At 43.9% G+C, this 16,966-nt stretch overlaps 2 protein-coding genes across 7 annotated transcripts in view; both read left to right on the plus strand.

Annotated features, from left to right (window-relative positions):
* Nucleotides 1-6,749, plus strand: part of CNKSR3 (CNKSR family member 3) — a 70,276-nt gene extending 63,527 nt beyond the window's left edge. For 5 of the 6 annotated variants that reach the window (XM_044422432.1, XM_044422469.1, XM_044422478.1 and 2 more), the window contains 4 exons: nt 1,029-1,153; nt 2,030-2,238; nt 3,326-3,415; nt 5,217-6,749. In XM_044422432.1, coding sequence (XP_044278367.1) covers nt 1,029-1,153; nt 2,030-2,238; nt 3,326-3,415; nt 5,217-5,515 — 723 coding nt within the window. In that variant the 3' untranslated portion in view covers nt 5,516-6,749. The remainder of the gene's footprint in view (nt 1-1,028; nt 1,154-2,029; nt 2,239-3,325; nt 3,416-5,216) is intronic. The other variant, XM_044422450.1, reaches the window with a different exon arrangement.
* Nucleotides 6,000-16,966, plus strand: part of IPCEF1 (interaction protein for cytohesin exchange factors 1) — an 87,526-nt gene continuing 76,559 nt past the window's right edge. Inside the window, exon 1 of the mRNA XM_044422497.1 lies at nt 6,000-6,073. The gene's annotated coding sequence lies outside the window, so the exon portion shown is untranslated. The remainder of the gene's footprint in view (nt 6,074-16,966) is intronic.

Here is a 16,966-nt window from a genome sequence, read left to right on the forward strand (position 1 = left end):
TTGATATTCCACCTGTTCCCAATACTGGGACTCAAGGCAGCTTTCAATATTAAAATATAATATGATTAATATATTAAATTATATATATATATATATATATTCATAATATAGGTTAAATATAGTAAGTAGAATATTAGAGACTCAAATGATAGAGTAGAATGAATAGAAACTCTAAAAATATATAAAATAAAATGAGTCCAACACAGTCTCACAGGTCCTGACTATTCCCAAAGGCCTGCTGGAACAGAAGGTTTTTGTCATCCTCCAGAAGCAAGCAGGGCCTCCCTGGGGAGAAAGTCTCGAGGAGGCCCTTTCCTACTAAGTGTCCTGAGAAGATGGTGGGACTGAGAGAAGGGCCTTCCTGGAAGATCTTAGCTCTGGACAGGCTCATAAGGGAGAATGAAGCTTTTCAGATAGCTGGGGCCCAAACCATATAGGGCCTTATACGGCATCACCAGCACCTTAAATTGGTCCTGCAAACAGACAGGGTGCAATATCCAGCCCCAGCCAATAGTCTGGCAGAACTCTTGGAACCAAACACTCTTTAGAGGCAGCCCCACGTAGAGCGCATCACAGTGCTCCAACCAGAATGTCACTAAGGCATGTGGCCACCACTGCAACCTGAACATCCAGGCTCGGGGCTGAATCCATCCATACACACAGCGGTGGACCTGAGTCTTTGGAGGATGGGGATAATCCCGCCCAGCAGTGGCTGAATCCCTGCTCCTTGATCCAACTTCTAACTGATCAGGCGTACGCCTGTCTTGTCCAGATGAAGCTTCGGTTTGTTTGCCCTCATCCAGTTCATGACCAAAACAGCTTCCTTATATGGTAGGTAGAAAGGTTGGTTGCACAGGGCACTCGTAAGGGCACAATCTTGTGCGTATTTGGACAGAAAAAGTCCTACAATTCCAAGCATGTCCCAGCCCAGCCATGCTGCGGGAATTGGTAGAACTTCTTTCTGTCTGAACATGCATGGGATGGCACCCTGAGTTACATACCAAATTATCTGTTTTCTCTCACTGCAGACCAGCCCACCTCCAACTACAACCCAGTCACCAGAAAGCACCATGGAGACTTCACTGAAGAAAGAAAAGCCTGCCATTTTGGACCTTTACATACCTCCACCGCCATCGATTCCGTATGCTCCTCGGTATGCCCTTACCTTCCTCCTTGCTTCAGGAAAACGGAACAAAGCAACTGTTCCGTTGCTATTTTGGACTTCTCTGGGCTTGCTTGCATACAGGCTTTGAGTAAATTGGCTTGACAAAAGTGCACATTGCCAAGATTTACTTCCCATTTCATTGGGGTTTGAGCTACTAAGCATATAATTATGCATTATTTCCATTATTATTATAAGCATTATTTCCTGCTGTGGGGGAGAACATCTCATCCTGCAGACGGATCTGCTGTGGGCTACAAATACCATAATGTCTCCAGAAATCCACTAACTGAGGTATATCTCTCAAGGGGATAAGAATACAGCAAAAAAGCAGTGCTTAAACTTTTTGAGCTCTATATTTGTCACCCTGCCTTGCTGTTCTTACTAACTTAGAATTTGCTACATGATAGAAAACCAAGCCCACCTGTGCCTCTGGGGACAATGCTGGACCTAAGCCCACTCCCAAACTACAAAGCAAATTGTGCTACTGGGTCTCAGAGGCGTGGACCTAGGTGTTGGGCTGTCTCCATGGCAGCTCCTCCAGGCCCTCTCCCACCCTCTTACACATAGGGTTGGGAATCTGGCTAAATGGAGTAGACTCTTATTTGGGAAGAATAAGAAGTGGACTAACTGGTACTTGCTTTTTTCAGAGCATGTTTTCTTTGTAGCATAGAAAACCCATCACCAAAAACATCTGGGCCGAAATTAGATGCAGTCCTGATCATGCCTTTGTTTTTTCTCTTTCCCTCTTCTGATAAATCTCATGGGGAGCTGAAAAGTGTCATCATACTCAGATGAGAATGAGGATTGCTCATGTGTGCAGCAGCACAATATTTAAGTTGCTACATGCATCTGATATCTTTTCAGGGATGAGAAGGGGAGCTTTGTGTATGGAGGAGGCAATAAATTTAAGCAGCCACTACCTGGTTCCAAAGGTGCAGAATCTCCTAATTCTTTCCTGGACCAGGAATGCAGGAGGAGAAGGTTTACTCTTACTGACTCAGATCCATTGCCTGGCTATTCCATGGAAGTAAATATTCTACCAGCAAAGATGAGGGAAAAGACACAATCCTACGGTAAGAAAACCGTTGTTGTCATTCAAAACATTAAACTGCTCACTTCATAAAAGCCTTGAAGTCCTTATATTCAAATTTGGAAGATGAAGAAGCTTAGCTTTCTATGAAAATACATGTCTGAAACCACATAGTATTTGCCAAAGTGAAATGCTGTTGAGTCACCACTTTTTAACAATTGACATTGTTTAAAAAGTTTTGGCAATGCTTAGATGCCAAAAGTCTGTAAATGATGAAACCTCTAATGAAAAGCTTTAAACATAAGAGGCTCAAATATGAGACCATGTGTATGTCTACAAGTGTAATATTTAGGTGTAATCCTATACATGCTGACATGGGACTGAAATCAGTAAGATTTATTTTTCAGTAAACATGCAGAAATTTGCCTTGTTAATGGCATTTAAGCAAGCATTAGTGCCTGCCTCACCTTCGTAAAAGTAGATTTAGCCTATGCAGTGATACATGAACACAGGAAGCTGTCTTGCACCGAGGCATAGCCCTGGTCCATCTAGCCCTTTATTGCTGACCCTGGCTTGCAGCAGCTCTCCAAAGTTTTAGGCGGGATTTTTCCAAGACCTGCCCTGGAGAGGCTGGGGATTGAAGCTGGAACCTTCTACATGCAAGTATGTGCTCTGTCACAAAGATGCAGCCCCTGCTGGGATCTCTAGTACACCACTGTCTATTTACTAAGAACAGTCTTCCTATAAATATCAGGAGGTAGGGGCATACAAGAGGGGAAGAACATCATGTCTGCACCCGACTTGGTACTATCTAGAAACATCTTCTGACAGCTGCCAAAAACAGAATGCCAGACATGATAGAATCATAGAATAGTAGAGTTAGAAGGGGCTAGAGGGCCACTGGGTCCAACAACCCACTTAGTGCAGGACTCCAAGTTAAACCATCCCTCTCAGATCACTGTCCAGTTGCATCTTGGCCTGATACAGCCGGGCAGCCCCCCCTCCTCCCCTTTTTGGCAGGCCCTCTTGACTAGCTTCTTTTTGTTGACATGGCCTGTGTACATTCCTGGAATGACTGTTAATGTTGCAGTCAGCCTTCATACTAGCACTGTATGCTTTGAACCCTTTAGGGAAGCCTCGTCCCTTGTCTATGCCTGCAGATGGGAACTGGCTGGGAGCGGTAGAGCCTTTCTCTAAGCCCCGGGCAATGGGGAGAAAAGGTAAGCAACTGCGCTGAAGGACAGCTGTGTTCCTCAGTGCCCTTTGCTCAGTGTGGAATCTGCTCATAGTGAAGGCGCCTGTTGGCAGTTCACCTTGCTGGTTGCTGTGGGTTTGCCTTGTGTGGCACCTGCAAAGTGGAAATGGGAATCCTGATTGTTGGAACACTTTCATTGAGGTCAGTAGGCATGTTGTTGTTACAGCAAGTGGCGACTTGGTCAATTTAAATTGAGGTGGCCTTGTATGGATACATGGAAGGCTGCTCCTTGTTACAGTGTCCTTGTAGCCCTGGCCAGGAACACCTGGCCTGGCCTGGCACCTCCAAATGTGTTGGATTCAACTTCCACTATTCCTCGCCATTGGCTATGCTGATTGGGCCTGGTGGGAGTCACAAATCAGTGCTCTTAGAGGGCACCAGGTTGCCTGTCCCTGCAGTCGTGTAAATCTCTCTTGCTGAGCTCCAGGGTGGGTAGATCATTGGGGCAACAAATCACGTCCGTTCATGTTGTAGATGCTTTATCTAAACCTTTGTCCAGGACTGGCAGACTGTCCCAGACCAAAGATTGATCGCTTGAAGGTAAAGGACAAGACTGAAGAATCATGAAACTTTGGCCTTGGTTTCTTCTGCTTCATTGTGTTTTCAAAATCAACTGGCCAGCCAACCTCATCTTAAGATCATGGCAGCAATTAAGGCCTGATGCGCTTGGAAAGGCACAGTTGCTTTTGAGGAATAGCCCTGCTTACCTCAAGACACAGGAATTAATTTCTGGCTTGAGAAGCAAACCTGCTTTGCATGCCATGGTGAATCCTTGGGTTGTTTATTCCAGGAAATAACGAGACACATGGAAGAGACTGAGCACACTGCTTTCCTGTCCACTTCTGCTTTTAATTAACAATCTAGCCATGCCCCATTTCTGGGTTGTGAATCTGCAAACTCTGGTTAGTTTAGAGGTTAAACAACCTAGATTTAGCCCAATAACAAACTATGAGTTAACTGAGCCGTTTTAACTCTTAAGTAATCCAGTGTTTTGAATTTTGCACATCACAGAATAACAAATGCTAATTAATAACTGTAGCAGATCTCTGAAACTGTGAAGCAACTAAGGTGCAACATTCCACACACCACACGTATTTCATAGCCACAGACTTTCTAATAGCATCAATTGCACAAGACGGACAAACAGGTCATAGAGATTATGAATGCAGTCAAGGTAGTCGTGGGTGTCCTTTCGTCAAGGTGTTTATGTGTGGGAGGGCACTGAAAAGGAATGAGGGAGGACGGCAGTGGCACTAACGAGATTGCAAGAAACAACAAGCCATTCCTAACGACCCGTGATTGCTGCATCCCGCTCCACTCGGGTAACAAGAAGTCTCCTGAAAAATAGTGGTTTTCCAGCTTTTCTACATGTTCTCTCCCCTTCTAGGATTACTTTCCTTACAGTTACTGGCTGTAAGAGCTTTAAGCTAAAATTTGCTGGTCTTTTTGGCCCCACCACTGCTGCCCAGCTCTCCTTTACCTTAGCTCCACCCACCACTGGAATGGGGCTCCTGAGAGCTCCTCAGAAGTGGAGTTCAATCTCAGGTCCTGCACTGCTGTATTAGACTGCAGTGATGGTAGAGGAACTCAGTGGCCCAGTTCAGGTGATACCCTCCTCACCTGCAGACTGGAGGAAGGCACTTAGGCCAGACAAGCGGGGGTGGCCAGAACATTGAAACTCTCCTCAGCACGTCACGTTCCCCAGCTTTTGCAAGGCTTTATAAATCTGATGTTTTATAAATGTTTCTCACGCTTATCTGCCACAGGTGAAAACGCCCTCTGCCGGTACTTCAGCAATGAGAGGATCCCGCCTATCGTAGAAGAAAGTTCCCCACTGCAGCATCAGTTTTCTAGGCCCATGGTGGAAAGGCAGCTAGTGAGGGGCACAGACTACATCAGGGGAAGCAGGTGTTTTGTCAACGTGGATCTTCACAACAGCGCAACCATCCCGTTCCAGGAGGATGGTGCCAAAAAGCCACCTGTGACCTCCTCAACAAAACCCTCCTCTGCAGAGCCCTCACTGCTGTCCAGCTGGATCACAAGGCTCAAGCTGTTGACTCACTGATTTCACAGGCCCGGATTGTGAGTTCTTCTGGATATTTTACAAAGTGCCTTTGGATATTTTTCTCTTCCCCCGCCCACCGGGCAAATGGCTGCATCAGCTACAGAGTTATTTAGTGGTTATGGTTTATTTTATTTTCTCCCCCCAGAAAAGCTTGTCCTCTTCCCAGCATTCCTATATCAGATTAACTGGAGCTGGATGGATGGCTCTGATAATGGGCCGGGGCAGGGGAAGAGGGAGATCGCGGCAGGTGGCGTTTGCCTCTCTGCCCAAGAGCGGGCAGGAATTCATTCCTCTGGAGAAAACAGCCAGGCGCGAGCGATCCGGAGGTCACTGCTGCCCTGAAATCTGTGGGACCCGTGCAGAAGCACTCACTGCATTGTAACGAGGCCCGGCGGCACGTCATTTGCTGCGATGTTGTGCCAACCGACTGGAAGTGCAGCCTGTGTGTGTAGCACTCAGCAGAAACCCTGAGCTGCAATCCTGACCAAGAAAGACGAAAAGGGGAGGCGTCGTGAAGCCACATAGTGTGCACTGCAAGGGACTGCAGACGGCTCAACTGTAAGGATTAAACAGCAGTTTGTTCCTTTTTTCTGATTAGTCACAAACCTGAGCCTGTTCTGGTTGATACCTTAGTTATAAATCTTGGTATGGTTCAACTGTTCTTCCCTGAATTGCTGCAGTGTTCATCCAATTAAGACATGGATTGCTATAACATGCCACGGAAATGCCTCTCTGGTGACAATGGTAAAAATGAATATATTTTACTGCTTTTTTTAAGAAAGTGATTAAGACTGAGTAGCTGTTAACCAAAGTGTTCTAAAAACAAACCCTGTAAGCTTCTGGAGCACTGCCCACACAGGTTCAATTTGTTTGATATTATTTGTGCTTTAAAGAGTGACTTGTGATGGAATCACACTTTTGTAAGACAGTTTGCTCCCTTAAAGCATTGCGGGGGCGGGAGGGGGACTTGTTTGCTGTCGTTACTTGGGGTGATTTGTGGAAGGGACAACTTGCAAAAGTGTTTGGACATTAAGAATTTGTTCATCAACAAATGTAGGAAAAAAGGTTGTGTTAGAGATTCACAATGAACATTATGTTTAAAGTAATTTAAAAATGTTTAATTGTACTGTATTTTTTTCTCTCAACTTAATGCATTTTTTGCATTTTTCTCCTCTAGCAGTTTCTGCTTATTAGCCAGAATAAATTAATAGTTCTCTGCCCCTCATCTCCTAAATCAGTAGCTGAATGTGCCATTTGCATGGTCTGTGTTTGATGCACCATCTATACGGAGAAGAAAAATTCAGCAGAGTGTGTATTGCTGCCAGTGTGACCTCAGCAAGCTGTACTAATCAATTCATGATAAGTGTAGGATATACCTCTGGAAATGTTTAGTTCTGTATATGGCAATATTTTCGGTAATTTTGTTCCAGCTTGGAAAGATAGATGCTTGATTACGTAGGAAAATGACATGACTTTATTGAGATCAGTGGACTTGCACTAATTTTTCCATTAAATGATGCCTATAGGTTTTTTTTTTCACTTGGTTTGATCCTGACCTCACAGGCAAGCGCAAACAAGGACAGAATTCAGCTTCCATTTTTCCAGACATAACTTACCATTGGTACTTGCCCAGTAAACACTAATCCTGGTACAGCTAGGTTGTTTTCTTTTTAGTTTTTAAAGGGAGAGGGGACAGATGTAACTAAAATGTCAACTCTGTTTTCTGCGAAAAGCTAGACAAGTATGGAAAATGTGAAGTATATTATACAAAGCTATAACGTTAGCTCAGGTTCAGGTTTTTCTTTCTCTCAATATACCTAAGAAAAGTTTGTGTGCGTATGCATGCTTAGAAATTGGACAAGGAGGATAATTTACTTTTGAAGTATGTATTTAATGAAGCTAATTCCTCTGTGGTTACTGCTGCTCCTGTGAAATAACATTTTCCCCACATCTTTAATCCATTGATTGCTAAGTTGGAAATTCATGAATGTATTTTACATGAGAAAGGGTCACTGTGAGACTGAGTTGTGAACTAGGAAATCCTTGTTTATAAATTGACTTGGTTGCCTGAGTCAATTTATACCATTGTTTGGGCCCAGGCTTCCCTTTGCATAACTGGGATTACACTGAGTTTATTTGTATTGAATGCCTAATTACGACTTGCCATCCCTAATTTCCAGTTATGCCAAAGTAGCACAACAATCTGAGCCTAATTTCACATTTGGTAGGTCTCCTGAGGCAAAAGTATGGGCAGCTAGTTGTTGGAGGATGCCTGTGACATTCCCTTGACAGGTCAGCAGAGCAGAGCAGGGGTGGACAGCATGTTACCCTCCTGATATCACTGGACTGCAACTCCCATTATCCTTTACCTGTGGTTTGGTTTGTCCATCATGACAACCTGTTGTGGGTGATAAGCCATGGTAGGTTTTCATTTTGTGTCGTCAGTGTGGCTTTTTCTTTTTTTTAATATAAACAACCCTCCTATGATAACCTATGGCTTGTTTACGGTCTGTTTGTGCCATGGTGGCTTGCTGTATCATCTGAACCCAGCAGGGCAATTTTATTGTGGGTTATCAGGAACAACTAGAGAGTCATCTGGTCAGACCAGCAAAAGAAGCCTGCATTGTCCATATCAGCTTGTGCACTGATCAACACACTCAGTTTATTTCATTGTCTGTAACATTTCTTCTGTGAAATCATTTTCTAAAAAGCTTTGAAAATACAGTATACAAAAGTTAATCTAGCTCCAGAGGTAAATGGCACAATACAGTAATCTTAGAGAAGTGTGGTTACTTTTGTACCACTTCCCTTTGTAGAAAAGAAGCTGCATGGTACTCACACAGTCAACATAACTCTTGCAAACAATGCTTCCACCTGAAAGTGACTAGGCAAAGAAGCATTCCTGACCTAATCTGTATACACTTTTTCACATACTTATGAACTGGGCATGCCTTCCTGTGAGGTAACAGTGTGTGCATTGTGATGTGTTTGATGGTGGGAAGTATATGCAAATCAAGCAGTCATGTGAGTGATTGAGGGCCAATTATATAGCCTCTTACCTACCTTTCCAGTGAGTTGTTGGGAATGAGTGATCTGCTTGGCCCACATGTTTTATCTACTGTATTTTTCACTCTATAAGATGCACCTGACCATAAGACGCACCTAGTTTTTAGAGGAGGGATCCATGGAAAGCTTCCTGATAATCACAGGCATATTCCCCATCACTTCCCCATGGGCTTCATTAAAAGACGGGTTGCCATTTGAAAACACACACCTACCTGTGATTAACAGGTCTCACCTGTGCCGGAGGATGGGGGCGGAGCAGGGTGTGCGGCGGCAGGTCTTCCCGGGCGGTGGGGGTGAGTGGAGCCTCCTCCTCCACACCGCTCCCCCTGAGCGGCACAGCTCTCACCTGCGCCGGGGGGGGGGGGCGGAGCAGTGTGTGCCGAGCGCGTGCTGGCCAGGTGGTGCCACGTGGTGCAGGCGGGCCGGCAGCATCCCAGGCGTCGGGCACACACACATTTGCTCTATAAGACACACAGACATTTCCCCTTAATTTTGAAGGGAAAAAAGTGTGTCTTATAGAGCGAAAAATATGGTAATTTATACACATACCAGCCATGTGAGAAATGGTTCTTGCATTGCTGATTTAATGCATGCAAAGGTGGTTGCAACCTTACCACAAAATTATCTTTTCTCTTTCTAATATTAAGTGGAGACAACACCATTCACTAATAACTGTATAAAACAAACCATTGAGTAAGTGTTAAAAATAGTTTTCTTATAATTCAGGTGAAATTAGCAGGCATACCATTCCACAAAATCTTTTAGAGAAAGTTTAGTACTTATGTATTAAGAAAATGCTCTTTATTTAATTATGTAGTGGAAAGCCTTCCCAAGGCAGTTACCAGAAGTCAATAAAATAAACATATCAAATAAGGTAGTAAAAAACAAGGCCAATAAACTAATAACATAAACAGTAATGAAAACACAGAAGCCAGCATAAAACTGTCACTTGAATACCAACTAGAACAAAAGGATTTTTTAAAAAATCCACTTTGAAGTCATCAATTAGAACAGTTTTTCAGGCTTCCCCCTCCCATACACACACACATGCTAATATAATAGTTAATTATTTTAAAATCAACATGCATGGAGCTGCAGTGGGATAAGAGGTTTGAATGTACTTAGATTACAAATGTCTACTAAAACATTGGTGGTTGGGTTGCTGTTTTCATTTCCTTTTAATTTTCAAGCAGTATTAGGGCTGGCAGGGTTGGATCTAGTTGGATCATGGTTGGGTCTATTAAGCAGAGTGGGGTAACTGCTTCGGGCAGCAATTTTGTCTGTCAAAAAGTGTTGCCAAGTGCTGCTTATTTATTATTGTTGCATTTTTAGAAGGAGTGGACAGAGGCCTCAGAACCTTTCTGCATCAGGCAATGAAATTACTCGAAGTATAATGTTTTAAGTTTCTTCGATTCCCACCTCCTCAGGAAGTAGGATTCAGAATGTATTCCCTTCAGACTTATTGCACATAAAGGTGAAACCAAATTAGAAGGGCTGTTCAGAACATAAAAGGTCTTGCAAAGCAGTAAGTGGCAGAATTCATGTTGCCAAATTCAGCTCTTCTCAGAACCAAGAGTGGATGGCCTGAGTGCAAATTTTGTAACATAGTCCTCCATCTCTCATGAGTGATTAACACATCAAAACTCACTGAGCTGTTTCTTGCAGCAACAGAAAAAGAGCCTTGAAGAGCAAAACTAGATTCTGGAAACTTAAACTGAAATGCCCCAAAGCTGAAATTGCCAACAGCTTTTGGGAGGCAGAACTTAGATCAGAGCTCCTGAAGTGGGATGGGTTTTCCCCATAATCCATAATTTGCTAAAGATGCAGGCAAGGTGGACCAAGTAGAGCTTTTCAAGTTAAGTTTGGCAATATCCTATTTCATCTGAAATGTTGTCAGTCAACTCCAAAGGAAAAGATACCAAATTATAATTTAACCTAATTGTGCAACAATTTTGTGTCATTTCTCTTCCTGAGGAGATTTGCTTTGTTTTGTTTTGTTTGCCCATCTTTTGAGGTGTAAATAATTACTGGTGGGTGTGTTTGTTTTGGACTTCCTCTTTTCCTTTTCCACTGCAAGTAGCAAAGAGTTCTGGGAGAAAGAAGGTTCTTTTGCCACCCTTAACACAAAAAGCAAAACTTCCCCCTTTTTTAAAAAAAGCCTGATTTTGCCTACCTGACAGTCTCTTGTGTATCTGGCCTTGCCTGAACAGAGCCTTTTCTTTCACGCATTTTCACTCTGGCCCCTCCTCTTCTAAGGGGCCACACTAATCCAGCAATGAAGAATGTTTCTGTACTATGTGTAGCCCGGTTCTATGCAAGAGGAGTCCACTGTCTCCACAGGGGCTCTTGTGTGTCTAATTGCAGCCTTTCAATCAGTAGAAATGTGCAAATGGATCAGGGAGTCCATCCTGAAAATGTTCTAATCAGCTAGGAAAGTACCTTGGGAAATTACCAGTAGAGGGGTATTTCTAGGATTTCTGGGACCAGAAAGCTTCTGTTAATCCTTGCAGAATAAAAGTCCAAGATGCATTGACTCTCATGGCTATGGAAAAGACAGATGTTGCGGAAGGATGAGTTTTCTGTTCAGTTCTAGCCAGCAACAGCAACTTTTATGTAAGTGTGTTCTTCAGAATCAAGGAAATGAATTAATGTTCTGTTTCCTCTTTATAACCAAGATTGAAATGCTGAATTCTGTTCAGGATCAGATGGGGGTGGAGGGAAGAAGCCAAACATTCTGCCAACAGGAAACAGATGGTAGAAATGGAAAGCTTTACTCTTCTGGGGGGAAACAAAACACTTTCTTCCAATAAATGTGTGTGTGTTGTGGGGGGGGGGTTGTGTTTCCTTTCTAAGAGCCAACTTGCAAAATGAAGGGATCAAAAAGAAAGAGAAGTGATCTCAAAAGCCAATACTGGGCCACACATCAAACTCAATGTTACCTGCCTGGAGCACTAATTTAGTGGAAAGATGAGGCATATGCTTAATAAATCAGTCAATCAATAAAATAAACTTAAGCCCACTTTCCAGTAGATGCTGGGTTTAAATGAGAACCAAGGCAGACTTTATTTTAACTACAAAGCTTCATTTGCTCTTCTTTTCACTCTCCCTGAGTGGGTTTGCAGGAGAACAAGCCACACTGCAGAATAATAAGCCACTTGGAGTGGCTACTTTTCCCCAGACGACTGAGCACCTCATGGCTCTGGAGCCACCTCTCCCTCCCCTTCCCCCTTGGTCCTTCTGCACACTGGGAGGCACTCTGGGAACACCAAGGCGTCCCCTGCTCACTGAACCTGCTTAAGGTTCTCTGCAGTTTGCCTTTTTATTTTTAAGTCTTTAAGATCATAAAGTTGGATTTTTAGGACTTCCTTTGTGATCCCAATGGGGCATCCAGGAGATGCCCTTCAACAACATTGGTGGATTCTTAAAAGCTTTTTAAAAATAATTTTGAGCCAATTATGCACACAATGATGCACAGTCATTCTCATATGTGTATTCTCTCTCTCTCTCTCAAAATGCCATGTTTGTACAGAGTATTTGGGGTAAAAAAAATGGGGCAGCTGGGTTAGCTACTCTCTACATTGAGTAGATTTCAAGCTGTATTCCTGTGATCACTTTCCAGCTTATCTGGGTTCTTCAGGACTACTAAAGATAGACAGACTTCCCCAGAAGGCAGCCTGTTGTGCAATTCATAGCTGCATGGGCACTTCCTTGTGTGAAGCCTCAGTTCATAGGGGGTTCCTAGCAACATTGCCAATTCTATGTTAACTCATCGTGGCTTTCTCAAAAGAAAAACAAGTGGCCAGGGTTTTCCATGGGAGGTGGTTGAAACTCCATCAGTGGGGATATTTAAGGATGGGCTGGACATGCACATGGTAGGCATGTCATGAGTAGAGCCGGCTGGAGCTGGGGGTCAGACTAGATGGCCCAGGAGGTCCCTTCTGACTCACTCTGTTTCTATGTTGTATCTGAACATAGAAAGTTTAATGCTCTCAGCAATGGGAGAATAGACTATGACTTAGGTGTTACCAGTGGTTCTTTCTCTGCTCTTTTAAGGGATTGTCAGATGTCATGCAAAATCCATTGTAGTGGCACAAAACCATGAAAGGAGGCTTCTGAAAGTGCTTCACACTGGATGCACTGCAGAGCAAGGAGAGTTGGCATAGATTAAGTGCTGGGTGTTCATGCTTTTCAGAAGGACTCCAGTCTACCGTAAAGCTTCATGAGTAGCATTTCATTTCCCATCTGGGCATTGGTGCCAGGCCATGCTGTTCCCGATCTTGTTTCTTCTGCTTTCATGCCAAAATAGCACTTCAGGCAATGCCCGCAAAATTTGGAAGAAGAGTGCTAATTAAGAGAACATCCACCATAGGTTTTCTCTCTCTTCAGTGTAGCCTTTACCATACAGCCTAGCGTTGTGGAGTTCTGCTTCCTTATTTTATATAATCCAGCTTCTGCAAACAAGGGCCCTGTATTGAACTACTGCTTCCAGTTCCCCAATTATGACTGGAAGTGTTGTGATTTGTAGTCCAGCAAATCTGGACGGCTCTAGACTGGGGAAGCTTGGCCAAAGCAGTGAATGCATGATACTTCTGTGCAATGTGTCCACTGCTTTTCCAAGAGCATGCCTACTGTTTGCTTTCTAGGCTAACTCTGATTCAGCGGCGCAATGGCTTTCTGCACAAGCAGCTGAAGGTCTTAATGTTTAATCTGCTGCGACTCCACAACCACCTACGTTGCTGAGACATTGGTTTTAAAAATAGAAAGCTGCCGACTGCAGAGGGAGTTCAGCACTTGACTTTGAAAGCAGTGCAACAAACGCCCATTCTTTTGTGTTTAGGTAGCTGAGTTGGAGAAAGAGACATTAGTCAGCCCTGATGGAGCCCATACATAGAAGGACATAGGAACTGTGTTTGGACATGATGACCTTTCAGTGAACGTATTGGAAAAATGTTGCCTTTATGTGGTGGCTTGGCTTCTTCCAACTATTTCATGAATCCCTTAAAAAGCAAGAAGAAATATCCTAATCCAGAACAGGGCAGCAGAAGGGAATTGGCCACATTTTTGTGTGTGTTGTAATCGTCCAGATCCTCTGAGCATTTGTCATTGGTTTTAAAGCTGCTTGATGAAGGCTGCAGGAGTTAATCTTTCCATGTGTGTGTGGGAAGGAGTGTCATGTACAGAGTGCAATCATATTCATTTGTCCAAAGGAAAAAAAATGAAGACTTAATGTATGGGATGCTGAATACTGCTTGCCTTTGCAACAGCCATGTGAGGTAGCTCACTTGTGCTTTCAGAGATGTGTGAGAGCACAGGTGACATTTTCAGATGAGGATATCTTACCACAAGAGTCCACTCAGGCCTCAACCTGCCCTTTATAATGCTGACCATTTATCCACTGAACCATGCTATTTTTGTCCTGGGCCGCCATCTTGAGCCATCAGAGATTTGTGGGGTAAAAAAGGCACAGAGGCACATCCTTCTCCATTTAAAAGGAAATTGCCATACGCATGTATTAGCATATGCATGTTCACTGTGCCCGGCAGTGTTATGACAGTCCCCCAGTTGCTTTTCCCTGGAAGAAGACACCCAAACTGGTGAAAATGGTTCCCTACACTTGACCTGTAGGATTTCTTTACCAGTGTGGGTCACATGATCAAATAATCCATGGCTGCTGATGCGGGAGTGAGAAAGAAGAGTGAGGGAATGCACTGGTTTCTATCTATGTGCTGGGTGGAAATCACATGCTTGCTTGTGTCCACATATACTCAGTGTAAATATACTGGTCCTTAGGAGTTCAATAATCCAGATTTAATCCATGGTTTATTGTTGCGTTAACTCTGGGTTGCTTAACCCCTAAAAAGCCCAGATTTTCTAGGTCATGAAGCATCAGCTGTTCATAAGTTGCTACTTAAAGGCAGAAGTGCTGAGTGCGGTCTGCCAATTGCTTGGTTAACAACTCAGGAATTATCCAAAGTGTGCAAACCGGGTGAATATATACATTTCCCAGGTTTGCTTAGCCTGTTCTCTACTGTCTGCTCTCTTATACAATCTCAAACACAATGTTTTCTAGAGTCAGGGTGTGCCTGTATCAATCGCTGTAGAAAGTTTCATGCTTTAAAATGTATTCATACCAACACTGAACTGCATGGAAAAATTAGGCCTTGGCAGCCATTATACTGGGGAAATGGAAAGACAGGCTAATGGTTAGCTCAGGCACAGTCAACAGGAACATGCACCTGGCTCTGTAAACAGTTGAGCGAGCTACTAAAACTGTGATGCGACATCAGCAGCTCGCCTGATATTTGTGGCTTACCTCACTTGAAGGAAATTAGAGGTGCATATTTAGTGGTAGAAATGGACATACTGCCATTGCTGTAACTTCCTTTTCACTGAGAAAAGTTGCCTATATCATACCACAGAGATCAGAACTAAACACATGCCTCCATTTTTGTATGGCGACCCACAGATACGATAAGGGCCACATCCTACCCCACTAATTTCTCTATGGCAAGTGTTTAGGGGAACAGCCAACCTTTTTCTAAAATGTCCTTACACATTCAAGTCTTGCCCTAGGTTAATAACAGATTTCCGAAACGTTGGCAGGACATTTTGAGGAGAAGCCATGTCCATGGGAAATGTGCAGTATGGGGTGATTACAGAGCAGGCTGAGGGATGAGCTGATGGTTCACAGTACATTATGGAAAATAGCAACAAGGTTACAGGGTCACCCCACAAGAGGTCTCTTCAAGGTTGAGCTGAGCTTTCCACATGCCAGCTTTTGTTTAACTTGGCAAGTGATTATAATGAGCTAGCAAAAGTTGTTTCTCTTTTTCATCAACACTGTGCTGAACCACTGGAGTTTTAGGGACTGATAAGAAAATACTTCTGGCTGCAAATGTTGAGCCACTTACAGCAAAGTTCATGCTGCTGACAGCAAAGTAGCTAAAGGAAGTGCAATTGTGAATGGAATCACTAAGGCACATATACATAAAACCTACTGCCTTTTCTTGAACTTCGGCTTTCAAATGTGCTGATGATGTGACAATTCGGAATGAAGCTTTGCTGTTGCTTGGAACCACCACACTCCACTGGATAGGAACAGCTGGGAACACTTTAATACTGGCAAGCTAACCCTGCCAGCCATGCGGCCTTTTTCAAATGGTGGGTATCCAGCAACAAACCTCAGAAGCCTGAAGGTTCAACATGTTACAAGGTTGCTTGGATTCTGCTCCCCCATGATTTCAGAGCCGCAGGCACTTGGGATAACATTCATATGGGCTGTGGCTGAATACTCCGGATTTGTTTTCCAGAAAGTGCTGGCAGCCCTACCATCTGCAGTGCAGTCTCTTCACGTGAACATAGAAAATTTGGCGGATCCTGAAGAAGAAGTACATTTCCTGATAATTTTGCAAGGTTGGCTCCTCTCACTTAAGGCAACTTCTAGTGTTGGGTGCTTTCTTTGCCTTACCTGATTGTAGCTGGGCCTGGCATGAAAGCACATGGCACCCTTTAGCAAATGCCTACAGGATCAGGCCAGTCCTCGATCCCCTCCCTGTTCCCTTGTCAGGTGGCTACAGCAAGTAAGCAAGACTTGGTTTGAAATTCTCCCCACATGTACCCTTGCTCCAGTGTGGCCTTTCCTGGCCATACAAGTTTTGCCTCCATTTTATCCTCACCACAACCATGTGGGACAGGTGAGGTTGGGCGCATGGTATTGACCCAGAGTCGCCCAGTGAGCTGCATGGATCAGTGAGGACCAGGACCCGGATCTCCCGAGTCCCTGTTCAGAATTCTCAATGCTACACCGCAGTGGTGCAAATAACACCCTTCCACACATCATAGCTGAAATTCTGGCCATTACGTATCTACGACAGCAACTCTCCTTGCTGCTTAGAGCACTTCCTCACTGCCTGCTGTATTTGTTTAAACTGCAATGGTCTGCTTTGAATTTCGGACACACAGGTGGCTGAACCAAGGCTCGGAAGCTGCATGTGGCTCTTTGAGTTTATTTTGTGGCTCACTGCTCACCATCTGGGGGACCCATGGACTACCTGCTGCTGCCACCCGCAAGCACCCACTTGTGGCTCTCAAACATCTGACATTTACCACGTGTGGCTCTTCCATTGGACAAGTCTGGTCACCCCTGAGATAAACGGTGCCTGGCTGAATTCTAAAAAAACCTAAGAAAGTATGATTAAACAAGGCTTCCAGACATGGCTTTTATTGTGCAATCTGTCTGCCTCGTGCATGGAATTACATAAAGGTCCAGATAACGACATCTTCCACTTGCAATCAGCCTGTGTTTTTCCACCACTTCCGCTGTCGTTTTTCTTACTGTGTAAGAAAATGTTAAAACAGAAAGGGAGGAATCACTGCACAGCACCT

This window comes from Varanus komodoensis, unplaced genomic scaffold (genome assembly GCF_004798865.1).
Source record: "Varanus komodoensis strain SLA01 unplaced genomic scaffold, ASM479886v1 scaffold1, whole genome shotgun sequence".
Lineage (NCBI taxonomy): Eukaryota > Metazoa > Chordata > Lepidosauria > Squamata > Varanidae > Varanus > Varanus komodoensis.